This window comes from Hippocampus guttulatus, chromosome 7, assembly GCF_054856545.1.
Source record: "Hippocampus guttulatus isolate MCC_2025c chromosome 7, RoL_Hgut_1.0, whole genome shotgun sequence".
NCBI lineage: Eukaryota > Metazoa > Chordata > Actinopteri > Syngnathiformes > Syngnathidae > Hippocampus > Hippocampus guttulatus.
The window spans coordinates 22,902,710-22,929,996 of NC_141267.1; the positions used below are offsets into that span (position 1 = coordinate 22,902,710).

Genomic DNA, 27,287 nt, shown 5'->3' on the forward strand with positions numbered 1-27,287 from the left:
TTTGAAAGGGCGCTCGAAATAACACTTGAGTCGACAGTTGAGTTAACATCTCCGCTCGAATCGGCCCAATCTCCAGTTTTCTTGTCAACGTTCATAGCAAGGTTGTGTCGTTTTCATTGTTGGTATTTTACTCTTTAGGCCTCGACGTCAGAAAACTACAATCACCCGCCGCCCAAATTCTTGTGCGCATCTCTACCTACGCCCACGTGAATCTCGGAAAATACCAAAACGATGCCACCAAAAACTTCTGCAACTCTCTGTTCTTGATTTGTGGAGTTGAAACAAGAGTAATTGAATACGTCAGCTTTCTTGTCAGCTGTCAGTCGAACACAATTCATCTCGTTTCTGTGAAATCATGACCATAGCGGACATCACGTTACATTTTATTCTACTGCGTTTACAAAGACCCACATTTAAATGTCTCCTTTTATTGCTGCGCAGCTGCAGAGGAGACGAACATTCCATTGCAGTCAGAAAATATATACAATCATATATTACTCAACTATATATTGATAGGTGGACTGAATTGGGTCCAACTAGCACACGATTCAATGTCAGTATATCTTGCGGTAAAAAAAAAAAAAAAAAGACAATGAAAACACTGCAAAAGGTTGTCATTCTTTCAGAAGAATTTGAAAAAAAATTATAAAGAAAAGCAGTCACGTTTTGGATGGCAGTATGTTTGCTGAGCAAGCTCGTGATGGTCAGTGTGCATCGAAAATCGTCGTTGGCATCGATGGATAGGCTTGGCGCATATTATTGTACGTTCATAAAATATACCAATTCGGACATTCATCAATTGAAAGAGGCGGGGAACTCGCGCTGGGCACATCGACGGCGATTCCAACTCCTGTGCGATTTCGAGAACATGCCAACTCCGCACAGGAAAGTTTTGAGCAGTGATTTTGAACCCAGATCCTCCGGACTGCGAGGCAGGCACGCTAACCACGATCGCGCCCCGCCGCAGAAGCCAAACATTCCTCGAGTTTCCCAACGATAGCGCACGAGCTCGCATTTGCGCTCCGTACGATGCCTTCGGCAAACAACTAAATGAGTTTGAGGGCCTGGACAAAAGTGTCAAGTTGACGTTCCGCCGTTTCGCTTGCACTGAAGACACTAAAATGTTGATGACTTTGACATCCGTTTTCCAGGTAGGAACAAACGAAGGCTGTCCTGAGAAGGGGGGTCGCTTTGTCGGAGGGGGCGCGAAGCTGCTCGGGTCACTCCTGCAGGCTGTGATGTTGCGTGAGGGCCCTGTGATAGTCCTCGGCGAGGCCAACGTGCTCCGGGAGCCCGGCGTGCTCGTAGCCGCGGTACAAGTGGCCGCCGCCTGTCTGCTGGGCGTAGTACAGGACCTGCCTGGCAAACAAAGGCTCCACCTGCGTGGGAGAAAAAGCACCGTTGGCGGCGCTCGAGACTCGGCCTGAGATAAGATGAGCAATGAGCTGTCACCTGGACGGTGAGGCCCGCTCTCGGGGAGTCAAGGCACTCCTCTCCGAAACTCAGAAGAACCTGGAAGCGAGCGGCCAGCGGCCGACCGTGGAACCCGTAAGTCTGCATCTCTGTTCGTCGGAACACACACACACGCAAAGTCACGAGTGCGTACCTGTCAACTTTTTGGAGCGCCAACCTGTATAAACTACCAAAAAAATCCTTATAACATACCAAAGCTTTTTATATGTCAAAATAACGGCAGAAAAAAAAACAATGATATTTATTGTAGATCTCCATAATACAATGTCTGGTTAATGTCTAATCATCATTCTACTTAGTGGCATTACTGTGTTCAGAGTTGTATTCCTGCGTTACTTTTTTCACCAACTCCAAATCATTTGGAGTTGGTGAAAAAAAACAAAACGAAAATTTTCATAATCCGTATGATTCGTGCGATACGGCCATATACGTAAGATTCACCACAAAATCCGTATGAACTATGGCTAAACCGTATGAGTTGACAGGTATGCGAGCGTCAACTTCTTGTACGGCAAAGCCGCCGAAGCGTAAAAGGTTCGTTTGAGGTGTGACCTTTTGGGGGAGGGGGGGGATGACTCGAATGGAAACTTGTGGCCACAACGCATTTGCAAAGCCACTTCGACTATGCAACGCTTGAGCTGTTTTGGCGTGTGGGCGGGGGACGCGCAGACGGCGTAGAAAACGCGTGCGGCTCGTCATAAAGGACACCCCAGAACAGAGTCGGCCACACCTGTTGAGAGCGACTCCTTTTGGGGGCCTTTGCCTCGGAGGTTTCGGCCTATTAGTATTCAAAGGGCGGTTTTGAACCAGTGATGGAATCAAAATGCAATTTTTGATGGGCCAGAAAAAACAAGTGTTTCCAATTGTTTTATAAAAATCTCAAATATTAGGACCGCCGATTAATCGGCTGGCTGATTTAATAACCAATATTAGCTCTTTTAAAGCGCAACCATTATTGCCTTCCCCCTTGTTTTTCCCCAAATACGTTCCAGCATTACACCAATGACAATCAAACACCCAAAAACCTTTTGGTGTAATTTTTGCAGGGGTTTTTTTCTCTGTTTTGAAGTTGAACAAATAGTCAAGGACAATATAATGTAAAAAATATTTTTATATCTTTATTGTTGCAAGCGTTAAGAGACCAAAAAAGTGATTTTCTTCAAGATATATTTCTTTTTTAATGAATCAGCCGCTTCATCGGTTACCGTTAAATTTGTCCAAACAAAAAGCCCCGAAACTTTGACGCTTTGATTGGGGCAGGCTGACGGGCTGAAGCTGGTCTAAGCTGGCCATTTGCTGTCCTGAAATTGAAGTCAATTCTTGGGCAACACCAGCATTCGGGTCCCGAGACAACTCCCTTCAGGACGGATGTAACCAAAACGGGATCATTTTGAACCAACGCTGTACTGATAACCTGCTACGGCATTTCTTGCTCGCTTTAATTCCTCAATCAATCGCTGGGTTGAAAGAAGCCAGCCTGGGCTTGGCTCAATCCTTTTTGGACCCCGCGTCGGGTTAGCTGTTTTCGCCCAATTTGAGTTCCGTCAAAACGCTACGTACCGAGTCCAAATAAGACCGTTCCAAAACAAAAGAAGACGGATTCTTTACCGCTACCTGCTGGCCATTGGAAGTAGTACAGGGAGCCCTGTCAGGTCTCACCTGTGAGGTAGTCTTGCGTGTGGAGTAGTTTACAGGTGACCTCCCGCTCCAGCTTTTTCGGCTTGTCCCCATAAGGGCTGAGTCTGGCCCGCCAGTACACCCGGCCCTCGCACAGTCGCTGAGCGTAGAGCCCGTCGGGGGCCATCCAGCACAGCACCCCCCCCTCCAAGGATGCGCAGGGGCTCGCGGGCCGCTCCTCTGCCCCCCTCTGGCCCGAGAAGGGGTCCGCGGGCAGCGGGACCACATCGCGGCCTCCCGAGGACAAGTAGTGCTTGTCCTCCGGGGAGGCCGGAGTGATGTGGCAGCCCTCGGGGCTGAAGGTCGTCACCTCCCTCACCAGAGTGTCCCGCAAATAGACTGACACGTGCAGGCGGGCATCTGTGTGGACAGAAGACGACGTTAGTCATTGCTCTCATCCCGGAAGCAAAGGCGTTTTTACTCGGGCTCGGACTGGGCGGAGTCTCGATATCTTGACGGCCTCGTCCCAAAATGGAATCCTATTTCGCAAATTGATTCAAAATAAGCGACACCTCTCGAGCTCCTCCATCGGGTTGGATGGGGAGCGTCGGTGCGCAATCGTTTTCGGATCTCGACCGAGATGTTTGATTGGATTCAAGTACGGGTTCTGTTCTGGCGGCTTCACTTAAGAGACATCCGCAGAGTTGTCCTGAAGCCACTCCTTCGTTGTCTCATAAGACCGCGGGTCTGAGGCCTTCGGGCCCTCGGGTGCCTTTCGGCAGACTCCAGGCAGAGGCGGCCGTGCGCCGTTTACTTCCGTCTGGCCGCTGTGCCATACAGGCCTGATTGGTGGAGTGCCGCAGAGATGGTTGCCCTCCTGGAGGCTTCTCAACCACACCGAGGAAGCGCCGGCTTCTTGGTCACCTCCCTGACTAAGGCCCTCGCCCCACTCTATTCGTTGGGACCCGATGTACACGTTGCTTTTTCTTTTTAATCAATCTGCAACCATTAAAATCAAACATTGTTGAGATTGTCATCACGGGGAGGGAATTTATTCCATTTTGGACTGAGGCTGTAACATGGCAAAACGCAACCCCCCCTCCATCCATCCATCCATCCATCCATCTTCTACCGCTTATCCGGGGCCGGGTCGCGGGGGCAACAGCTTTAGCAGGGAAGCCCAGACTTCCCTCTCCCTAGCTACTTCTTCCAGCTCTCCCCGGGGGATCCCGAGACGTTCCCAGGCCAGCTGGGTGACATAGTCTCTCCAGCGTGTCCCGGGTCTTCCTCGGGGTCTCCTCCCGGTGGGACATGCCCGGAACACCTCACCAGGGAGGCGCTCAGGAGGCATCCGAATCAGATGCCCAAGCCACCTCATCTGGCTCCTCTCGATGTGGAGGAGAAGCGGCTCGACTCTGAGCCCCTCCCGGATGACCGAGCTTCTCACCTTATCTCTAAGGGAGAGCCCGGACACCCTGCGGAGAAAACTCATTTCGGCCGCTTGTAACCGGGATCTCGTTCTTTCGGTCACGACCCATAGCTCGTGACCATAGGTGAGGGTTGGAACGTAGATCGACCGGTAAATTGAGAGCTTCGCCCTTTGGCTCAGCTCCTTCTTCACCACGACAGACCGATACAACGTCCGCATCACAGCAGACGCTGCACCGATCCGCCTGTCGATCTCTCGCTCCCTCCTGCCCCCACTCGTGAACAAGACCAACAACCCCCCCCCCCCCCCCCCCCCCAATTGTTCATGAAAAAGTGAAGTGCTGTGAATACTTCCCGGATGAACTGCGAATTGTGCAGGTCAATCCTAATACTGTAATTGGAATTAGCAACGCTGACCCAAACAAAAGTGCAAATTGGCCTTTGTTGACCCCTTCTTCAAATTGATGACTCGATTCTAAATCGTCACAATGATCGATACCTCGGAGAGCCTCTGCTGATCTGAAGCTGCTGTCCAGACTGAACGGCGAGGGCTGAGTGTCAGCGGGACCGTAGGAGTAAATTGAGGCTCGAAGCTGGTAACCTGCACACACACACAAAACCCCCACACGCGCCGCACGTAGCATTTCAAGGAAGGCCCTTGCTTCTTTTTGAAGAGTGAGCAACTTACCGTTATCCAAAGATGGGCCCTGCCAGGGCAGGCTGCGGGGGGGACATGGGCACTGAGTGAAGGGCAGCTCTGGCAAAGGGGCGTGGTCCTGACCAAAGTCCCTCCAGCCACATTCTACGGAGGGAAGGTACTGCGGCGTCTTCAGAACGAGACGCAACAGGCGCTTCAGCGCATCCAAATTGGGACCACAAACGGCTCCGAGAGCCTTTCGGCGGATCAGAGAGGATCACCTGAGTTTGAAGGGAAGGGTAAGCCGAATTCGCAGAGTAGCTGACGGGACTCAGAGGACTTCCCTCTTCTCTGGGCCCTGAAAGTGACGTCGGTCACGTTAGCTCACTCCGCTCAGCGGACAAAGTCAGGCGTTGCGGCGGGACGGCGACGGCTGGTTTGTGGCTGGGCTCTCGCAACAAGGAGTCGCCCAAACCACGAGCTGCCTTCGAGAAAAAGGCCACCTCCGCCGGCGAGGGTAAAACCATCACTTCAAAACACTCGTGGATATTTACCGGCCGTTTGCTGACAGAAATGGTGCCGCTCACTTTTCTTGGCGCCCTCGGGAATGATGTGGTAGACTTTGTAGGGGTCCGAGATGTCCAGCTGGCTGCGCTCCACCAGTTCCTCAAAGTCGTTGCTCTTGTTGAGGGCGCAGCGGAGGCGCGTCTTCCAGGTGGGCGGGTCGGGCTTATCCACCCCCTCGCGATACTTGCCTTTAAACAGCGCCCAGGCCTGCGGCGACATCACCGTTGCAAACTTGACACTCCCCACTTGTTGAAAAACCTCGAGCATTCCCGCTCGCCGTCCACCGAAAGTGACATCGCGGTTGCTCGGGTCTCAAGTCGCGACCAGTTATGGCTCGACCTTCAGAAAACGGATGCGCCGTGATTGGTCGTAAACTGAGTCCCGAGCAACTGTGATGTCGTTTTCAGTTGACAACGTGTGGCAAAATGGTCGCCCCGCCCTGAGATGGCGAAAAATGGCTGGATTTTGCCGCTTCATTCATATTCCACCAAGGCAATTGTCATCTAAGTGCCGTGTGAGACTTGTGGGGACCCATGGAACATATCATTCTCAAAAAAATTTTTTGACTTGACTTCTCCTTGAAGATTCCGTGACATGTCAGAAAATCGGCAAAAAATGCGGATCCTTGGTTTGCAGAGTAAAAGCAAATGTTTGAATTGGATTCGACGCAAAGATAATGAGTCAGCTCGAAGGGAAGACGATGCTCATTTTGGAGGATTTGAACTTGAAATCAAAGTCTCAGAATGATTCATCAATGATCAAAGGACTTAGTGATGATTGAGATCATTGATGAGCGCTCGATTAACCGTTGCGCCGCCAATGCGTGCTATCGCGCCGTTGAGGGGGCCATACCTCTCCAAATGCGGTCACACGGAGCTCTTCCTCGGAAATTGTCGTCGTGAAATTGAAGATGTCGAATTTCAAATCTTGAACCCTCGACATTGAAATACAATTTTACATCACGCAAAGTATAATATCGTTTTCGAGATGCTTCTCGTGATCTTCAGAATCATGCTGTAGCACTCTAATGTACTTTGCTTTCCTAAATGACATTTAATGCCCCCCCCCCCCCTCTCTCTCCCGCCCCCTTAATTCTTCAGGGCCTTTTTGTTGCTGCATGTGCGCTTAGTTCACGTCACGGTCTTGGGGCGCACGTCTGACAAAAAAAAGTTCTCAATTTGGGTTATCAATCCCTGAAACGCGAGGCAAGCCAAGGCCAATCCAAGACGGGAGCCGGTGCACATTTTGAACGAACGTGGGCAGCGCCGGTTGCGCGGACGCGGCAAGTTTGGAGAAGCTGACCTTGAAGAGCGCGGCGTCCTCGTCGCGGTTGTAGTCCTGCTTGCCGGCGTGCTTCCACGGGATCCGGAAAATGCTTTTCTCGTCGTTTTCCCACACCAAGCCGGCATATTTGCCGCAATCCACCTGCTCAATCAGCCACTGGCGCAACTTTCCGTTGCCGCTGCTTCCGGGAAGTCCGCAATCCACTTCGGGGTTCATGTCGCCCCTCCCCCCAAAAAAGGCAACGCGTTGCACGCGCGGGCCCTTGCGCCGATCCAAGTTGTGCGGAATCCCTTTCTTACCCCCGTCAAAACACTTTGACGGCTGTCAGTCGGTGTGGAGAATCTTTCATGGTCGCGCCGCTTAAATGCGGCGCATCTCGCGCCGAAGGGGGGGGGGGGGCGGGGGCGGGGCCAGGGGGACGAGGCGCGTGGACGTCTCGCTTCAAGCTGCTTCTTCTTCTTCTTTTTCATCCCACTGGTGCGCTCTTTGTCATCACTTGTAGAACTCGTACAACTGACTCTTGACTACTCCGGCATTCCATTGACTAATAAAAAGTCGGTCCGGCCCTGGAGATGGGATTCACCTGCTGTTAAGTGCAGAGCTGGATCTATTCTGTGAGAGAGAGGGCTGTTGGCCACCCCAAAACTTGGAAAAATCCTCAACTAATTTGCCTGAGACAATCCAAACAATATCAAATGGATTTCTTCATACCTGTCAACTTTTGGGAGCGCCAACCTGTATAAACTACCAAAAAAATCCTTATAAAGAGCAAAAAAATCCTTATAACATACCAAAGCATTTTATATGTCAAAATAACGACAGAAAAAAGTTAGGAGAAGAAAAACCCCCGCAAATGTTCAGAACCCGTATGATTTGTGCGATACGGCCATATACGGAAGATTCACCACAAAATCCGTATGAACTACGGCTAAACCGTATGAGTTGGCAGGTATGTTTCTTGACCAGCTGTAGCGTGTTTCAAAAAATGGACCGCATTTCAAGTGGCACGTTCATCCTCCCATTTTATTTTATTTTTTGGGCGTATGCCGCCCTCCGACGAAACAGTTTGAATACGGTCCAGTTTGGGTTGTATCTGAACCACATTGCCACAAATTTGGGGAACCCGTTTGAGCAGGGGTGGAGCACAAAGACGTAAAATAAAGACACCACAAAAACAAGTAGTAAGAAGAATAAATATGGCCGCCCCCCCCACCCACCCCCCGCATACTTGGAAACATCAACACGTAAAGAAATTGGAAACATTTTTCACCATGGAGAAAAAAAAAAATGTCCCAAGTGTTTTGGCGCAGCTCGCCTGAACTGCGGGCTGGAGTCCTCCGGGCCTCCATTTCCCGGGTCGGAAATGAGATACGGCAGGCGATTACGGCAACCTGCTTTCACATCGTAACCACGTCTTGGTCATTTGTGCTCGCACTCACCGGCGCTCAAGACGCCTTCTCCTTTCGGCCCGGACTTGTGGATAAGAAGCTTGCTCTCTCGCCGAAGAACTGAATCCTGCAAATCCGACAAAAAGAGCCGATCAAGTCATCTTTACTTCAAGTAAGTTTTTGTCGCGAATGACACTTCCCTTTGGAAATATTTGTACAAAATATGAGTAAATTCAACACACCTTTTTTTTTTTTCCAGTGCAACGACGTGACGAAAAATGCAGGTATGGATGATTTGAAATCTGAAAATGACAGCTCTCCTACTTCCTGGTTTTGCTTCCTACGATGAGCCGCAGCTCGACAAAGATAGGTCATGTCCTAAAGAGGGGGAGGGGGGGGGGGGACAAAGTTCAAATGGGACATTGAGTGACGGCGACTCATTTCGGTCGATGCAAGACGTGCTTAACTGGGTCGTCAAGAGCCGCCAAGTTGCTCTCAAGGGACGCGGCGCGAGACGGCCCCTCCGACCACGCTGCCTTGCACGGGTGCTCAAGTCATGAGTGGGGCCCGAATGGGTCCTTTTTTCTTTTTTTTTGTGCACCTGGCAGCTGATGTTTACATGCATGGAAACCGCCTTGTCCCTTATTGACTCGAGAAAGCCCCCGAAACCCTTTGGGACAAGTTGGGCTTTGGCCGTTGTTCACACGTTAGAATGCGCGCGAGCCCACAACACGGGCCCGCTTTGCGCGTCCGCCGTGGCCGCTTGCCTTTTGAATTTGCCTTTTTTTTTTTGAAACGTCCACCCGACTCCCGAGGCCGGCGGCGAAGGCTTCTCTAGAATGGAACGCAGTACAATACGTTGGCGAATGGCGACGCGGCTTGACTTCAAGAGCGTATTTCACACCCGAGCTAACTAACTCAATGTGCTTCACACAAAGGAAGGAGACAACGTGGTGGCCGCATTTCCAGTCGAGCCTCCTTACAACGCTGAATCTGTGCATTATAACGGTAGATCGTTGTAACCATTTCCGATAAAATGGCCGCCAACTACGATATATATATATATATATATATAATGCAGTCTGAACATTTATAGATGTAAAGACACGAACATGTAATACAGTCCGCAAAAGAAAAGTGCCTCGTCTCCAGTTCAGCACGTGGCGCGCCTGAAGCCGTTTACCATCACGTTTCACTGCCGTGATTTTGTTGGCCATTACGGTTTGAGCCGCTTCTCCTCCAAGTCGAGATGGGCCAGATGAGGTGGCTCAGGCATCTGATTGGGATGCCCTCCCCGAGTGAGTTGGTGACCAACTTGAATGCTTTGGTGCCGATTCAACGCAAAGGAGACCGTTCACCTCCCAGGCAGGTGCGGCTGTGTCGTGGACGGACAGGATGCGGCTGTTGCGCTGTGTCAGCACATCTTTGTCACGGCATTTGTAGATGCAAAAAAAAAGAAAGAAACCCCCCCCCCCCAGAAAATCAGAAAACGTCTCCCTTTTGCTTAGCAACCAGTGTGTATTGGGGCCTAAACTAACAATAGCTTTTTCTGCCCAACAACACACACACACACACACACACTCCCCACGTGTCTCCAGAGCAAACGGCCGTCAATTTTTGGTCTCGTTTGGAACCGAAAGAAAAACCGGAAAACCAAGATTTCTAAAAGAGTCTCCGAGATTGGCCTCAAGCAAGAAGCCGTGGATGTTTTAATCAAATGTTGTTCCTCAAAAGGAAGCTGAGCTCGTTCAAGCTTGCGCAGATGTGCCTTCTTCTCAGGCTTGGAGGGATGTTGCAAGGGGGGGCCACCTCAACCCTTCGGCGCTCTCTCAGCCTCACCTGCCAGCCAAACACATCGAAAGCAACGGACGGTGTATTTCGTGGATGCTCCCGACCTTTGTCTTTCATCTGCCCTTTTTTTTTTCCTCAACAAGGATAAACACACACACGTATACACACACGCACAAACAGGAAGTTTCAGGAAAAAAGTGACTAACTGACATACAGTATTCAGTAAATTACAGAAGCGCCGCCATGTGGCGTGATACCATACTACAGTTATGGACTATTATGGTGCGAATTTAAATCGGGGAGTTCAGAGCGAACAGTCAGGAGATTTGCTTTGGCAGGATGAACAAAAGCGTCACATAGTATGTCGAGGGATGTTCTGCGCGTTGACAAGTCGGAATCCCGGAGTCCGGGGAATTGCTCCTGGCTGCCGGCGATGTAGCCTGCCGCTGTTTTTTTCTTTCAATTCACGTTGCGGCAATGTGAGCTCATCTCGTGCCATTTCATTTCCAGTAAACGCCGCGACATCTTCCCCGGAGATCTTTTTAACTCGACGCAATGGCTGCGTGGCGTCGCGTCCCTGAGCGCGATTCAGGGGGTGGCGCGGCTCGGCCGCGCTGACGGGTAGCGGAGGCGTTTCCAAAAAAAAAAAAAACAGCCTCTGACTTGAGCTGCACAATTCCCCAAAACGTTCAATCAAATGGAATCGATTCAACTGCCTTTTTTTTTTCAGCGTGCCGATTAAAAAAAGAAAACGTTTACAACAGGAATAGGAAAACGCAACCTAATTTGAAACCTTAACCCGAAATTGAAACCCTGCATTGACACCCTAACCCTAGTTTGAAATGCTACCACGAAACCCTGAGCATAATTCAAAACCCTGATTTAAAACCCCAACACGAGTTTGAAACCCTAACCCTAGTTTAAAATCCTACATTAAACCCATAACCCTAGTAGAACCCGAACCCAAGTTTAAATCCCTATTCCAAAAACCTAACCCTTGTTTGAAACCCTGCATTGACACCCTGATCCGAGTTTGAAACCTTCCCTAAATTCAAAACCCAGATCCTAACATAAACCCGGCTTTGAACCCCTAACCCAAGTTCAAAACCCCACTGTGAACCCCTAAGCCTAGTTTAAAACCCTATTCCAAAACCCAAACCCTGGTTTAAACCCCTATTTTGAAACCTTAACGTGGTTTAAAACCACACTTTGAAACCTTAACCCTAGTTTGCAAACCCTACTTTGAAATCCTAATCAGTTTAAAATCCTTTTTGCAAACCTTGACCATAGTTTAAAACCCAACTTGAAACCCCATGTTGAACCTTAATCGTAGTTGAGAACTCAATGTTGAAACCCTAACCCAAGTTTCAAAATGATACTCTAAAACTCTAAACCTAGTTTAAAACCACAGCATTCAATCCTACTTTGAAACCCTAACCCGAGTTTAAACCCCTACTTTGAAATCCTAACAATAGTTTTCAACCTCACCGTAGAAACTACTTTCACTTTAAATTGAAAGAGTCGAGTTAGTTATTTGAACTGGAGGGGGTGTCATTTGACGTACTATGACTTTAAATACCAAACGAGTCGTAGGAAGACTGGCTGGGACTTTGTTCGATCTTGGTTCCATCAGACCTCGAAACGACAAACGTCCAGGAGTACGAATGGTGACCTTTTTGCGTGGGAAGCGTCTGTTCAGCCTGAGGACAACTTCCGCCGCGATGCAGTCGTACTGTTGGTAAAAACAAAAACAAAAAAAACACCGTCGTGGAGATTGACTCGCTGCAAAATGTCGCTTTGCGTTTGCCTACCGCAGCGATTCGTGAATCGGGTGTTAGAAGGCGGGGGGAAATGCCCCTCGCCGCATGTCAGGACGATGACGAGGAAGTCATGCGTGCGTGACTGATTTCATGGCCACTAGATGGCGACGTGTCTCTCCACATGAAGGAAAACAAATTGTTGCTCAAACGCCCCAAGACCTAAATGACTTTCACCGTGACGCAAATATGGTGCAGCGGTTACTCAACTTAATCTTGAATCCGGTTTTTTTTTCCATCGTCATATTTGTTTCTCTCAGGTAAACTCGTAACATTTGCTCTTGGTATATATATATATATATATGCACCCCAATCACCAAACATTTTCGATGCGCCTCCGGTAAAATGATCAACAACGCAATATTGTCAGCTATACAAGGTCACGTTTTTCTCGGGACTGAAAAATATCGTTGCACGGTTGCTTTTCGACACTCTTAAATAGACTGCATTGCTGCACGTGTCTATTTCTTCATTGGAATATGTCTGTTTTATTTTTCCTGCAGCTCCTCACAGACGAGCGGCAAGCAACGTGTGAATGGAGTCGATCTTTACTATGAGAGGAACGGCGCTGGCGAACACGCCGTGCTGCTGCTTCCTGGTGCTTTAGGTACGAGTGATGGGATTTTCGGCTCTTTTCGGTGATCCGGTTCATTTGGATCGGCTCAGCGAAAAGAGCCTTTTAACTTTAGCGTTTCTTTTAAATATTTATGACAAATTTAGCGTACGTGTTGATAAATGACTTGGTGAACAATATTGCACCCTACTGACTGAAAATAGCAACAATTATCAAGCAAAGAAATGGCTTTTTACTCATTTTATTGAACATTAAAAAGGCTCCGAACAATAAACAAGCAACAAAATTAAACTTCAACCAACAACAATCAAACTTGCTGCATCCTAACAAAAGTAGTGAGTATTAACTGCAACAGCAGCAGTGAATAAAACCTACAAACATCCTTGCTTTATTTTGACTTTGCAGTCAACAAAACTAAATACTTCAACTTGGAACACTTCAATTTGTCCAGTCTTTGAGAACACCCTCTCCGACGGGACAGATGTTGCTACAATGCACAATCTACTCTCCATTACTTTGATCAAACGGGGGTAGACGGAAGCTCGGTATTTCCACCAGCTCAGTGGATCAGCTGCCCTTGAAATCTGTGGTTCCGGACAGTAGGGGGCGATATGAACTAAAGACATCCAATTCACCAAGAAGAAGAATAAGTACAAGCACAAGAACGGTACCACATCCGGTTCAACGAGCAAGTTTTTCCGCCGTCCACAAGCCCTGTTCTCAGTGAGTAATTTTAACATTTTAAACCGACTTCGCAGTTTATCTCCGAGTGTATAGATGTAGACAATTGGGGAGAGTTATTACGACACGTTGCTCCTTTAATTTTGTTGTTGTGACTCAAGGTAAAAAAAAAACGTCCGCAAAGGGGGCAGTGAGCGAGCACGCCGCCGACAAGTAGACCTCAGCTGTCAATCAAAAAACAATCGCGAACAGCGTTTGACTTGAATAGTATTCATACCTGTCAACTCATACGGTTTAGCCGTAGTTCATACGGATTTTGTGGTGAATCTTACGTATATGGCCGTATCGCACAAATCATACGGATTCTGAAAATTTCCGGGTTTTTTTTCCCCCCTAACGGGTAGTTCCGTTTGCTTTTGCCCAGAATGATGCTGGTCTTTGCTTACCTCAGAGCAATGCAGACAGAGAAAGAGTCTTCAGTGTTGTGAGAAAGGTTCACACAGATTTCCGAAAATCGATTGCACCAGAAACACTGACGGCATTATTGCAGTGCAAAGTAGATATGAATGGATGCTGTAACTTCGAGCCGATGGGTCAGCATTTGGAGTTGGTGAAAAAAGTAACGCAGGAATACAACTCTGAACACAGTAATGCCACTAAGTAGAATGATGATTAGACATTAACCAGACATTGTATTATGGAGATCTACAATAAATATCATTGAACATTTCGTGGGGGTTTTTTCTGCCGTTATTTTGACATATAAAATGCTTTGGTATGTTATAAGGATTTTTTGCTCTTTATAAGGATTTTTTTGGTAGTTTATACAGGTTGGCGCTCCCAAAAGTTGACAGGTGTGAGTATTCTGTATGTTTTCCACACCAAAGCTGCTATCAGCAGTGGAAGTGTGATGGCTTCACATCGGATTTGTTTCAAAACTATTCCCACAAATGCACCCGTGACTTTGTTCATTTGTTTTTCGAAAGGAGGTTGCTCATTGTGCTTTAGGTGTGGGGGGAGAGGGCCGCGAGTGGATCGCTCAAACAGATAGATGCATTGCGAGTGGGGGCACGTTTGGAAATGGACGGGTTGAAAGTTAAAGGCTGCCACTTTTCAAATAATGGCTCAAATTAAAAACAAACAACTTTTTTTATGGACTACGGTGTGTGACTTTCCACTTTTGTTTTGTTTTTCAGCCTGACCAGATTAGTCAGATTACTGGGCCAAAGGCACAGCTGCCAGACTCGGAGGACATGCGGAAGGGACGCCAACCTGCATTTGGACACGCGTGAATACTGAGCTGTGTGGTGTGCTTGAAGAGTTGACGTCTGATGTCGCGTTGCACCACAAGGTGGAGGTGAGTGCGCCCGCCCGCCTGTCTGTCTCACACTGAATTTAAACTTCGGCTTCGTGTACCGCACAACAGTGCCAACTCCACATGGACAACCCGAGCATCATCGAGCACTTCTGGAATATGTTTTTAAACCTTGAAGTGGACCAAGTTAGCTTATAAATGTGTCTCTGTATGCATATTTATCTATATAATATACAGTATACATACATATGACTAACTTGGCCCACTTCAATGTCATTTAAAAACTTGACCAGAAAAGTGTGATCATGTTGTTGTGGAGTACACGGCAGTTAGTTTTTGTCTCAGTGAGAGAAGTCAGACATGCTCATGTCCCCCTTGGTGTGTCATGAGATGTCAGTGACATCACGCATGAGCTGGTCAAGCACATGCTCCCATCTCAGGCCTGTCGTCAGTGTTTGTGTGCGTGCAACTTGAACTGGCCCACACAAAGATTGACTGGTCAAATGCTTTCACATTGTCATGTTTGCTTTTCTGTCCAATAAATTGTTCAACTTGAATCTGAGTCTTTGCCTTTCATGACTCAATCCATCCTCAACTCACTGACGTCTTGAGCTCGGACTTGCGCTTCAGTCACATCAGACAGTCTTTTCACTGTTCCCGTTGGTCTGCACATGACTCGAAACTCCAGGAATCGAGCTTTTGGGTCATGTGAAACCAATGGGAACAGTGAAAAGACTGTCTGATGTGACCCAAATGCAAGTCTGAGCTCAAGACTCAAGTGGGACTTTGAAAAAGTGCTGCAATGCCCGCCCCAAAACACCGCCAATTTGACATCCACCAATCGCGGTGAGGCCCTCAAAACCCTAACCTTAATTTGCATAACCATGCCCACTTGCCCAACCTCTGACCAATCAAGTTGCTCCAAATCTGCGTAACCACACCCCAAAGAGCCCACCAATCACAGAACACATACTTTGCATAACCACTCCCCCTTTCCATCAATCACAGCTTATCGTCATGCTCCACCCACTTTCACAGCTCTCAGCGAATCATCAGCCATATTCCAGCCAGGCCACACCCACTTTCCAGGACAAAAAAAATTTGGGGAAAACAATTTAGAAAGAAACAGAATTTTTTTATTTTTTAAGTTAGATTGTGGTGATGTGTTTAAAAATGAAGTTGAGTTGAAGTGGTTTTTTTAAATCAAGCTTTATTTCTTTTGCAGAGTAGACAATCACAAAAGCAGAGGAAAAAGTTGCAAGTTGGATGGCAGTCTGCTTGTTGCTGGGTGGCGAAGTGGTGAGCTCTTGTGAAGAACGTGGGACAGGTGTGTTGACATGAGAGGAAAGGCTTCCGTGAGTTACACGTAAATCAATTTCTTGTGCAGACAAAGATGTGTTGGACATGACTTACCAGGGAGATAGACTATTGGGTCTTTCGAGAGCTGGAAGCCGATCATGTTTACTGCTGCCTGGGGGAGAAAAAAACCAAGTCAAAAAAGTAGTCATGATGGTGCATTGAACGAGTGTAAATGTCTCCTACTTTTCAGGCTGGCCCAAAGTTTGACTTCAGCAGCTTGCGAATAACAGGAAGAAGAGCAAAAAGTGTTGCCTGCAGGTCTGTGCTCGTAGGTGGACTCTGGCGGTGAGCAGGTGACTCCCTCTTGTGGCACGGAGGACCCAAGAACAATCGTCTTTCAACTCTGAAAAATGAAATGGGGCTTGTTGTGTTGGGTCGGTCTCAGTGACAGACTGAGGCTGTAGCTGTCTTCTTCTCTGATCAAAACAATGTTGTTTTTTCCGCTGTTCAAAACAATGTCTCCCCCTAGCGAATATTCCACGAATTGCGCCCTATTAAAAATATTCATTCCGTGTCTTTATTGCATTTTTTTCACTTTTAAATTATCCTGCGGGCCTGATCATGAATAGTACGGCGTTTTTAGCTGAAATAAACGACATAGTATAGTAAGGCGTTTTTAGCCGAAAAAACGACAGTATAGTAAGGCGTCTTTAGCCCAAAAAAACGACATAGTATAGTAAGGCGTTTTGAGCCCAAAAAAACTACCATGTATTGGAAGGCCTTTTTAACACAAAAAAGGACCATAGATAGTCAGGTGTTTTTAGCCCAAAAAACATGGTCGTTTGAACCGGGGTTGCCTGGACTGAAAACCTGCATGTGTACCTCTCCACCGCCAATGACAGTGACTTCATCTGCACTTTCGGCATATTTGACATGCAGTACGAAAGGTTTGCAGGAAAAAAGTAACTTCGTGTTTGGTATTGTATTTTCACACATCACTGAGCGGGGTTCGAACCGGGGTTGTCTGGACCAAACACCTGCATGTGTACCCCTGCACCACCAGCGACTGTGACTTCCCCTGCACTTTAGGCATATTTGGCATGCACTACGGAGGGTTTACAGTAAAAGGAAGCAAAGTGTTTGGTGTATTTTATTTTCACATGTGACTGAGCGGGGTTTGAACCGAGGGAGCCTGGACCGAAAGCCGGTGCGTGTGCCTCTACACTATGACACATTGTCAGTTTTTTAGGCTAAAAAGGCCTTGCTATCCATGGTCAATTTTTGGGGCTAAACGCGCCTTACTATACTGTCGTTTTTTCGGGCTAAAAACGCCTTACTATATACTATGTGGGTTTTTTGGGGCGAAAAACGCCTTACTATACTATGTCGTTTTTTTCAGGCTAAAAACGCCTTACTATATTTTGGGCTAAAAACGCCTTACTATACATGTTCGTTTTTTTCGGGCTAAAAACGCCTTACTATACTATGTCGTTTTTTTGGGCTAAAAACGCCTTACTATACATGGTCGTTTTTTTCGACAAAAAACACCTTACTATACATGGTCGTTTTTTTCGGGCTAAAAACGCCTTACTATACTATGTCTTTTTTTCGGGCTAAAAACGCCTTACTATGTGGTTTTTTTTGGGCGAAAAACGCCTTACTATACATGGTCGTTTTTTTCGTCTAAAAACGCCTTACTATACTATGTCGTTTTTTTCGGGCTAAAAACGCCTTACTATACTATGTCGTTTTTTGGGCTAAAAACGCCTTAGTATACATGGTCGTTTTTTTTCGACAAAAAACACCTTACTATACATGGTCGTTTTTTTCGGGCTAAAAACGCCTTACTATACTATGTCTTTTTTTCGGGCGAAAAACGCCTTACTATATATACTATGTGGGGGTTTTTTGGGGCGAAAAACGCCTTACTATACTATGTCCTTTTTTTCGGGCAAAAAACGCCTTACTATACTATGTCGTTTTTTTCGGGCTAAAACGCCTTACTATACTATGTCCTTTTTTTCGGGCAAAAAACGCCTTACTATACTATGTCGTTTTTTGGGCTAAAAACGCCTTACTATACATGGTCGTTTTTTTCGACAAAAAACACCTTACTATACATGGTCGTTTTTTTCGGGCAAAAAACACCTTACTATACTATGTCGTTTTTTTCGGGCTAAAAACGCCTTACTATACTATGTCCTTTTTTTCGGGCAAAAAACGCCTTACTATACTATGTCGTTTTTTGGGCTAAAAACGCCTTACCTATACATGGTCGTTTTTTTCGGGCTGAAAACGCCTTACTATATATACATGGTCGTTTTTTTCGGGCTAAAAACGCCTTACTATACTATGTCTTTTTTTCGGGCGAAAAACGCCTTACTATACTATGTGGGGGTTTTTGGGCGAAAAACGCCTTACTATACTATGTCCTTTTTTACGGGCAAAAAACGCCTTACTATACTATGTCGTTTTTTTGGGCTAAAAACGCCTTACTATACATGGTCGTTTTTTTCGGGCTAAAAACGCCTTACTATACATGGTTTTTTTCGGGCTAAAAACGCCTTACTATACTATGTCTTTTTTTCGGGCAAAAAACGCCTTACTATACTATGTCTTTTTTTTTGGGCGAAAAACGCCTTACTAAACATGGTCCTTTTTTTCGGGCAAAAAACGCCTTACTAAACATGGTCGTTTTTTTCGGCAAAAAACGCCTTACTATACATGGTCATTTTTTTTCGTCTAAAAACGCCTTACTAGACATACCCGCTGATGTCGCTAAATGATGGCGATGGACCGCAGCAATTACCTGAAAGGACTAGCAGCCCGCAAAGTATTCGAGGAATTGCAGCGATTTTTTTTTTACAGTGTTAGTAGTCCGTCATGTATCGTGTTCTCTCGTTCCTCTGGCGGTCCCTTCAGCAATCTTGTTCTGTCCGGCTGTGTTTCCAGTCATGCAACAAATCGCTCTTCATAGCATTACCAACCCAGCTGCAAAAAAAAAAGTGCAGGTTAAAACCAAAACAAGCAAACAAACTTCTCCAAATGCCAATGTGTTGTTTTCCAACAGGAAATACAAAGACGGATTTCCAACCTCAGCTCAAGGCTTTGAATGCGGATCTTTTTACCGTCGTGGGCTGGGATCCGCGCGGTTATGGCCAATCGCGACCTCCGCACAGAGACTTTCCCCTCGACTTCTTCGAAAGGGATGCGAGGGATGCAGTGGATCTTATGCGGGTAAGGTCGCAGATGTTGGAGCCAGTCCTAATGTCTCAAAGTCTTTCAGCTTTCAAAATTTTCCAAAATACATTTTCTAGTTCACTTCCGATTGACATCCTGAGAGCAAGGCAACAGCCACTGGAACGCGTGATCCGCAGTCATGAAAAGTTGAACAGCTGGAATTCAAAAGTTTAGAGCTGGCGTGTCAAACTCATACTTGTCACGGGCCACATTGTCGTTGGAGGGCCGTTACGACCATGAACCTAAATGAATGTTGAATCGTCTCATATTACATATAGGCAACACAACCAATTGATTGCTCAACGTGCTAATGGATGGTTCGCTTCCTAATCGTTTTTTTTTTTGAGGGTGTGAGGTGGGGGGGCAACATAATCCAAAACTCGAAATATCCTGACAACGACATGTAAGGGTTTTCCCAACGTGGAGCGGTGCTTCCCAACCCAAATGGACACACCCAAAAATTCGGGAGGGGCCAAATTAATCAACATGCGGTCCGCCGCCACTTGCCAGTCCTCGCGGGTCAACTCGCTGATCTGCGTCACATCTCTTGATTTTAGACCTTGGGCTTTGTCAAGTTCTCTCTCCTGGGCTGGAGCGACGGCGGGATCACAGCCCTGATTGCTGCCGCCAGGAACCCCGAGTTCATCAACAAGTTGGTGGTGTGGGGAGCCAACGCGTTTGTATCGCCGCAAGACCTTGACATTTACAACGGTAATTGCATGCCGCGCTGCACTCTTGAAAAAATACAAACGTCACGGGCCGAGGTGGTGACTTTGCGCTGTGTTTGGCGTGCGCGCGTTCTTTCCGCAAGCGTTGCGCGACGTGTCCAAATGGAGCGCGAGGATGAGGGCGCCGATGGAGGCGGTGTACGGAGCGCGGCTCTTCGCTCAAACGTGGGAAGCCTGGGTGGATGGCATCGCCCAGTTTGTCCACAGACCTCAAGGTGATTTGAGGCCGACCAGAAGAAGGCCAAATTGCAAACGGCTGAGCGATGCCGCTTACGAGCCGTCCAAAGGCTTTCCGAACAAGATGCTGAATCATACGTTTTCTGATGTGAATGTTCCTCCCAAAAAAAAATGTTTTTTGAATGTCCTCCCTTTAGGAAGCATCTGCATTGACCTCCTGCCTCTGATCCGATGTCCTACTCTGATCATTCACGGAGAGCAAGATCCAATGGTGCCCAGCTGTCACCCTCACTTCCTCCACAAACATATCGCAGGCTCGCGGTGAGAGCGTGTGAGCGCTTTTGAAAGTGCCCCTTCGGTTGTACGTGCGGCGTGTGATTCTCTTGCCTTTGCCAATGTAGATTACATCTGATGCCGGAAGGAAAACACAATCTCCATCTGAGGTTTCCCGAAGAATTCAACAGAGTGGTGGAAGACTTTCTGGGAGCGGAAGCAAAGGAACGCTGATCAACTCCCAACGTGTAGAACGGCACACAAATTACATCTTGATGAAAATGGAAACAAAAACAAAATTGGGATTTGTGATTTCTCTCAGGTTTTCTGGGGGGGTGGGTGTGTGTGGGGGGGGGGGGGTAAACTAGTACATTTACAAATTCAGATTGAAGAAACCTGACGTTGGATGCAGGAATGAAGTCCAGAATGGAACATCTCCCGGCCAGTTTCATAATTTCTTTTATTTTTTTTAGATAGCTGATGGGGAGTGACTTGCAAACTGTCTAGAAAAGACAAACTAAGCTCACACAAGTATTCTTTCAACAACCGCCCGGTTAAGATGCACGCGCTCGATGGGAGAGTTCATTCTGGAAAAGTACAAAAACCTCAATCGTCTTCAATCTTTTCAGGGAAGCGGATTCATCCATTCATTTCTCTAATCCGCTCCTCCTCAGGGGGGTCGCGGGCGCGATGGCGCCGCTCGCAATCGTCTTTGGGTAGTAGGCGGGCGGGGGGGGGGGGGGACACCCTCAACGGGCTGCCAGCCCATCGCAGGGCACACATAGACAAGCGACCATTCGCGCTCACAATCACACCGTGGGACAATTTCGAGTGTTCTGTGAACCTGCCGTGCATGTTCCTGGAATGTGGGAGGAAACCAGCGCAGGGCATGGCGGGGGGGGCGGGGGGGGGGGGGTGGAAGAACCTAGCCGGAATTGAACCCTGCACCTCTGCACCGAAAGGCCGACGTGCTAACCAGCCGACGACCGTGCCGCCGCCGATTCATTAATTCCTTCCATGGATTTTCGAATCCGCTTCTCTTCAGGAGGGTCGTGCGCGTGCCTTTGGCTCATCGGCGTCTGACAAATTTGTGATGGAAAATGAGAAGAACGCAGCACGCGGTCCCCGTTCACGCTGCTCGGGTGTTTTATCGGTTGCCTCCGTATTTGGCGGTCCAGTCTACCCGGCCGTGAACCGGCGGGATGTTTGCGTTTCTGGAGAAGGTGTTGGTTCCGGAGAAGCCGGCACTGGGACAGGGACAGGGGATTGGAGGAGCGCGGAAGTCATCGTGGTCGAGCTGGTTGTCTGAATGGCCGCAGAGTCGCGAGTCAGAATGACACGCTTTCAATTTCTTTCCTGTTGCTTGCTTTTACTGTACCTTTGGTGGAGAAGATGGTGCTCTTGGACAGTTTGACTTTGGAGTCCATCCTCAGATCAGCAGGGGTTGACAGATCAACTAAACATCCAAGGATTAAAAAAAAAAAAAAAATCGGTTTAGATCATCAATAATACTTTGGGACCATTCAATCTTTGATATCTCCAAGCGGCACGATGTCGATTTAGAATGCAAAAAAAAAAAAGAAAAACGAACAACGGCACATACCAGCGGAGGGGCCTCCAATCTGCGCCAGTGGACTCATCTGCTTCGTGTCTTTGGCTTCGGACTTCTCAAGAGGTGAAATATTTGTCTTGGACATGAAGGAGTCTGTTGAAGACAAGCGAGACAAAAATCTAATGTCTGAGGAAAGCCCCTTCCCTGGCCCCCCCAAATAAATAAATAAAAGGCATGTGGTCGTTGCCGTCGATGACCTCCTTGCCAGAGCTGACCTTTAAGGACGGGGAGCTCCAGTTCTTGTCTTTGAGCTAAGCCCAAGATGTCCAACAAGCTTTTGCAGACTGTCCGATTCCCTGTTGAAGATCTTCTTTTTGGATCTATACCTTGAAAGCACAAAAAGCTCAGGGTCAACTCACCGGAGCTGCGCTGCAAGGCTGGGTACTTAAAAAAATTAAAAAAAATCAAGGTCCACTAATCCATTTTTTTTCCCAAAGGGTCTAAGGCAGTGGATGTCCAAACTTTTTCATTTGAGGGTTACCCTCATGAAATTTAATTCAGTACCAGTCAATTCTACACCAAGTCTAAAAAGACGTATAAAAACGTCTTTGGGAGTGAATGAGTTAAACAAGCTGAAATCAGTCAAGCAAACAATGATATTTTGTCAACATTTTCTAGTTACTTAGGAAAACTGTTTCGTAGCAGCTCTCTGTTAAAGGTGATAAGGCACCCGTCAGACTCGACGGCGCATTCTCACCCGGTAGGTATCGGGACTGCCGCAGGTAGTGTTGCTTGGCAGACAAGATTGTGGAGTCACTTGTGTCCAGCCCGTTGCTGCGTGCTGGCTTTCCCGGGATCGAGGTTTTTGGCACTGGAACACTATTGACAAAAGATTGATTTTGCTTTCGGAACTGATGAGAAAGACTCGCTACAAGACTCATGTTGCAATGAAATGAGCCTACTCCTTCCTTGAGTTTGCCGTAATGCGCTCACGCGTTTCCGTATCACGTCAATTCCAGACATTTCCCGTTTCCGGGTTTGAGTCATTGCTTGTCAGTTCAGCTCGATCTCACCCTCGCGGCCCGTGAATCCTTTTTACTTCAAAAGCCTAAGTGCATCGTGGTGTGATCGTTATCTCAAGGTTAATTGCGACTCGTATGTTCGCGCGCCAGTTAGCCGCGTTGGCCCGCTAGCGTCGGGCCAACGCGGTTGGGGCTTCGCTCGTTTGTTATTGTATGTTGCGACGTCTTCGTGCCGCGACGACCGTCGCTCCTTGCCGCGTTGCCGACGACGGAGTGGAATTTTTATCGTTTACGTATCGACTCTCGTGTAGTTCACCCGAGCGGCCCCTAGATGGTGCCGTTACAACGTCATTTCTATACGACTCTTTGGTTAGGTTCGACTAGATTCTGAACGATATTTCTTGTCACATTAGAAGTTAGAGCGAATTATTTTTGACTTATCAATTATATTTTCATCACTCATTCATTCATCATCATCACCCCCCTAATATATTTGCCTCAATGTATTCACTTGCAAGGCATTTCCACATACCTGTCAACCTCGGCTAATAGCCGCCCTTATAAATGATTACGATTCCCCTTATAAAGCAACAAAAACCCGTACGACGGCTTACCGCGCATGCGCACATCATCCTTTATCAATCCGAACGTACGCAGCGATGAAAAAAATATATACGAGTGAGGATTACTTTTGCTGGTTTGTCGTGACAATAGTAGCGATCGACGACGGCATTGTTGTTGGCTACCAGCAGGTGAGACGATCTGGATTTGAGCCAAAATGGTCCTTGTCAGATCGGTTCAGTATTGTTTTTATCCCCCCCCCCCCCCGTATAAAAGTTGTAATACGCCGTACATGATTTGAAATCAGCCCTATGGCCTTTCCTACTTACCAAGCGCCGGAGACGTCAAGGGCTTCATCCCCCAAAGAGTTGATGGTGGGTTTTTTGGAGATGGAAACGCCGACATCCGCCTCGTCAGCGGCATCCCAGCTGTCGACTGATTTGATTGCCGTTTGACCCCATCGCCTTCGTCCGGCCCTCGCTCTGGTCACGCCGTTCCCTGGCCCCGTGTTCGCCGGCTTGCTCGGCTTTTATTGAACGGGAAGGGAGAAAATAGGAGCGCGGGATTCGATTTCGCCCCGGGTGATGTGGACCCGAGTGATACATACAGCTATCGGCTGGCGGTTTTTAACGAGGCTGAGAGGTTCCTGCTGTTCCTCTGACGGGAGCGAGTCGGGACAAGCTTGCTGTTGCGTGTCGGCGGTCTGCGGGGACGGTTGGATGGGCTGAAGGGGCTGCTGGTGGAGCGCTTGGCTGCTGCTCTGTGACTCCGCTTGGGTCTTTTTGGGCTCCTGAGACAACTTGCTTGCCTTCCACACCGCTTTTTCTTCCGTGACTTCTTTGGCATCCTGGAACTGAAACTTGTGCTGCTTGCAGTACTTCAGGGGGACGCCAAGCGACTGACCCACGTAAAAGTAGGGATACCGCAGCGCCTGGAAAAAAGTGCGAAAAGCAAAGACCACGTTGAGGAAAAGATGTTGTCCCCCCCCCCCCCCCCGTTTAGCGTTCCGGCGCACGATCTTCGACAGCACGCCGGTGCACCTGAGCGGCATTTGGCCTTTTCTTGGGATCCCACTGCAGCATGTCTTTCATCAGTGTGATGGCTTCATCGCTGGCATTGGGAATCAGAGAGCTGAGGCAGGTGGGGACGCATTTCGGAAAGCGGAAGTTCATCGAGCTGGCTAAATTATGGCCCTCGGGCCAATCCGCCTGATATGTTAGAGGAGACACGAAGAACCCAAAGAAAAAACAAATGTTTACGTTGAACAGCCGGACGGGGAAATACTTCTCGTCTGCCGGCTCACCTTCTTCAAGGTTCCCAGCACTTGACAGATCTTGAAGATCTCATCCACCTCGCTGTTGCCAGGAAACAAGGGGCGCAGTGTGTACAGCTCCGCCATGATGCAGCCCACCGCCCAGATGTCGATGGGTGAGCTGTACGAGGTGAACTTGAGCAGGATTTCGGGAGCTCGGTACCTGTTCGACCAACAAGTCGTACTCACAACGTGTTTTACTGTTTGTCTCTCAATAAAGCAGCATTTCATGTGGCGTGCAAGAATGTGTGTGTGTGTGTGTGTGTGTGTGTGTGTGTGTGTGTCACCATCTGGTGGACACGTAATCAGTGTATGGCGGTTGAGAGCGGATTTCTCTGGCGAGCCCAAAATCTGCTATCTTAACCAATTCCGGACCAATGCAGAGCAAGTTCTCCGGTTTCATGTCACGGTGGAAATACCCTGGAAACAAACGTGTCATTGGAAACTCTTCCATATGCTTTTTTTGGGGCACATATAACGAACAGTGTAACAGTGTATACTGTCATTTACAATTACAAGCAGGCTTTTTGAAACATTTTTGCAGTCTTAATTGAACTTAACATGCTATGTTTTGGGCATGTTGAAGTACACAAGGTCACAGATTCAAGATGGCGCAGAGGAGAGAGGAGCGTCTAAAATTGAAAGAAGTGAACCAATCTCTTTTTTTGGGGGGCTGGGGGGGGGTCAATGGGCGCTACAGCTTCTTGGGTTACTCTCCAACTTAGCTCCTAGCCGACGTGTTGGGACGTCATTGGTGTTTCAAGCATGACTTTCTTACCGTGTTTGTGCATAAAAGCTAAGCCGGACAACATTTGAAACATGATCTTCCTGATCTCGTTTTCGGAGAACATTGCATAGTTCCTGGGGGGGGGGGAAAATGAATGAACGAAACGTTGACGCGATCCCAGGTAATGTTGCTTTGAGATGAAAATGACACAAAGCCACGAGAAACCGGACCGGAGCCGTGTTTACCTCTCATTCATGAGCTGGTACAGGTTTTTTCTCATGTACTCGAAGACAAAGAAGAGATGGTCGTTTTCCCTTATCACCTCTTTCAGTTTTATTACATTGGGGTGGTTTAGTTTCTTCAGCGACTGCACAGACAAAACAAGAGTCATCGGTAACAAAAAAAATAAAATAATAGAAATATGGAGGGGCCGCCTTCAACTTTTTTTTAACTCGCCTTTGTGGCCCAAGTCAAATGTCTTTTTTTTGTCATCTCGCGGGCAGCTGAAAAATAGATGGTGGGCCGCAATTGTCCACTCAGCCCCGACCTAATGTCCGGTGACAGAGTATTCCAAACAGCTCAAATTCTCACCTTCAACTCCCTCAGATTCATGCACTCTTCCCAAGAATAAAACTTCCTTTTCATCCTGAAAATGACATTTTTGTTTTTGTCAGGGTTATTGTTAGGAACGCAGCATTGCATACGCAACTAAAAATGTACTTCCGATGGCTCGCCAACACATTTCGAATGGGCTTCCCTGGGTTGTGAATGGAACATATTTGTTGTCTGGGCAAAATACGATGGGCTCCTTTTAGGCGTCCTACAGGTGAGCCGGTCTTCGTCCTGTCCCATTTCCTGCTGGACCAGCGCGCTTGCATTGCGTCATCATCACCAATAAATGCGGGCGGCTGTTGGCAAACGCTAACCCGTGTTTCCAAAACTCTCAACAGCTCCGCTTACCTTCGCTGGCTAATTGCAAATGCAAACAATCATATGAAAAGTTGCCATAAGTGATCCTGAGCTGACACTTTACGTCATTCAGTTTAAGAATGTAAGCCCGAGGATGAGCCAACATGTTTCACTCTGCCCCCCGTGCCCCCATCTTAAAACTATACTGTCTTGTACCTTTTGACATCTTCCAAAAGGTCATATAGCTGCACTCACCTCTTGATGGCAACCAGCTCGCCAGTCTCATTGCTCTTGCCCAGGATGACACTCCCATAGGTGCCATCCCCCAGCTGTTTGAGCATAGTGTAGCGGTTCATTTTCCTCTGGGGCCCCCCTCCTTAAAGAAGAACCTTTGCAGTGCAACCCACGCTCACTGTCCTGCAAGGCATGACAACACAATATTATTTATTCAGATTGGCAATCAGCCATCTCCTCTCTTTCAAAAGACTGAAATGCAAGTTGTGCGTTTGTCCTTTACCTGCCCGCCTTCTGAGAAGATTCGACTGTTTGGATGCTGTTTGTTGGGAGTCCCTCTCTCAGTTAAACAAGAGATAAGCCTTTGACCGCAAACAACAATCCCCAGTGAGGGGAAATGTATTAAGTTGACATGTGGTTCGGAATGTGTGCCAGGAAACAACCTCAGAGGAGAAGCTTGGTGGTTCTGAGTGCGCCAAGCTCTAAAACGGGAGCAGGTTGTAGGTGGGGCATCTTAAACGTTCTTAGATTGCACCCACTTTCAATAAATCACATTTGAACTCAAATTTGTATTAAAACAAAGCCGTTTTACTGTACCAGTACATCGATTGTCCAGTGGATGGCGATGATGCACCTCAACCGATTCCACAACCAAAAGCTGAGGCGACGAACCAGCAATGA

At 47.7% G+C, this 27,287-nt stretch overlaps 3 protein-coding genes and 2 long non-coding RNA genes across 9 annotated transcripts; 2 read left to right on the forward strand and 3 right to left on the reverse strand.

Moving 5' to 3' along the window:
- Positions 1-1,087: 1,087 nt before the first annotated feature.
- On the reverse strand, positions 1,088-7,371 carry LOC147203146 (interferon regulatory factor 4-like). 2 transcript variants are annotated; one of them, XM_086116287.1, is made up of 8 exons: positions 7,025-7,371; positions 5,743-5,929; positions 5,437-5,513; positions 5,207-5,345; positions 5,018-5,119; positions 3,133-3,510; positions 1,453-1,562; positions 1,088-1,379 (listed from the first exon to the last, which is right to left on the reverse strand). In XM_086116287.1, exons 1-8 carry the CDS (start codon positions 7,220-7,222, stop codon positions 1,221-1,223), a joined length of 1,350 nt encoding a protein of 449 aa, XP_085972413.1. In that variant the 5' UTR covers positions 7,223-7,371; the 3' UTR covers positions 1,088-1,220. The 2 variants fall into 2 exon arrangements, with proteins under 2 accessions (XP_085972413.1, XP_085972412.1); XM_086116286.1 differs by having other exon boundaries at positions 5,710-5,929.
- A 630-nt stretch (positions 7,372-8,001) lies between these two features.
- Positions 8,002-11,885, reverse strand: LOC147203147 (uncharacterized). Its single transcript, XR_015101335.1, has 3 exons — positions 11,750-11,885; positions 8,637-8,772; positions 8,002-8,521 (listed from the first exon to the last, which is right to left on the reverse strand). It is a non-coding gene; the product is annotated as an uncharacterized LOC147203147 (long non-coding RNA).
- Positions 11,751-20,588, forward strand: bphl (biphenyl hydrolase like). Of its 2 annotated transcripts, none has more exons than XM_086115063.1 (7): positions 11,751-11,923; positions 12,506-12,609; positions 18,942-19,108; positions 19,669-19,822; positions 19,923-20,054; positions 20,214-20,337; positions 20,418-20,588. In XM_086115063.1, the coding sequence occupies exons 1-7, from the start codon at positions 11,751-11,753 to the stop codon at positions 20,521-20,523; spliced, it is 960 nt and encodes a 319-aa protein (XP_085971189.1). In that variant the 3' UTR covers positions 20,524-20,588. The 2 variants fall into 2 exon arrangements, with proteins under 2 accessions (XP_085971189.1, XP_085971190.1); XM_086115064.1 differs by lacking the exon at positions 11,751-11,923 and adding an exon at positions 12,143-12,262.
- Positions 12,652-16,445, forward strand: LOC147203149 (uncharacterized). Its single transcript, XR_015101334.1, has 4 exons — positions 12,652-13,299; positions 14,454-14,614; positions 15,798-15,899; positions 16,122-16,445. It is a non-coding gene; the product is annotated as an uncharacterized LOC147203149 (long non-coding RNA).
- Positions 20,589-20,732: 144 nt separating the features above from the next.
- On the reverse strand, positions 20,733-27,286 carry LOC147203150 (serine/threonine-protein kinase MAK-like). Of its 3 annotated transcripts, XM_086115060.1 has the most exons (16): positions 27,204-27,286; positions 26,890-27,088; positions 26,628-26,789; positions 26,055-26,109; positions 25,709-25,830; positions 25,515-25,597; positions 25,024-25,156; positions 24,728-24,899; positions 24,465-24,632; positions 24,032-24,355; positions 23,754-23,950; positions 22,599-22,720; positions 22,117-22,227; positions 21,893-21,994; positions 21,668-21,745; positions 20,733-21,594 (listed from the first exon to the last, which is right to left on the reverse strand). In XM_086115060.1, the coding sequence occupies exons 3-16, from the start codon at positions 26,726-26,728 to the stop codon at positions 21,437-21,439; spliced, it is 1,926 nt and encodes a 641-aa protein (XP_085971186.1). In that variant the 5' UTR covers positions 26,729-26,789; positions 26,890-27,088; positions 27,204-27,286; the 3' UTR covers positions 20,733-21,436. The 3 variants fall into 3 exon arrangements, with proteins under 3 accessions (XP_085971186.1, XP_085971187.1, XP_085971188.1); XM_086115061.1 differs by having other exon boundaries at positions 22,117-22,221; positions 26,890-27,286; XM_086115062.1 differs by lacking the exons at positions 25,515-25,597; positions 26,628-26,789; positions 26,890-27,088; positions 27,204-27,286 and having other exon boundaries at positions 26,055-26,610.
- Between the last annotated feature and the right edge of the window lies 1 nt (position 27,287).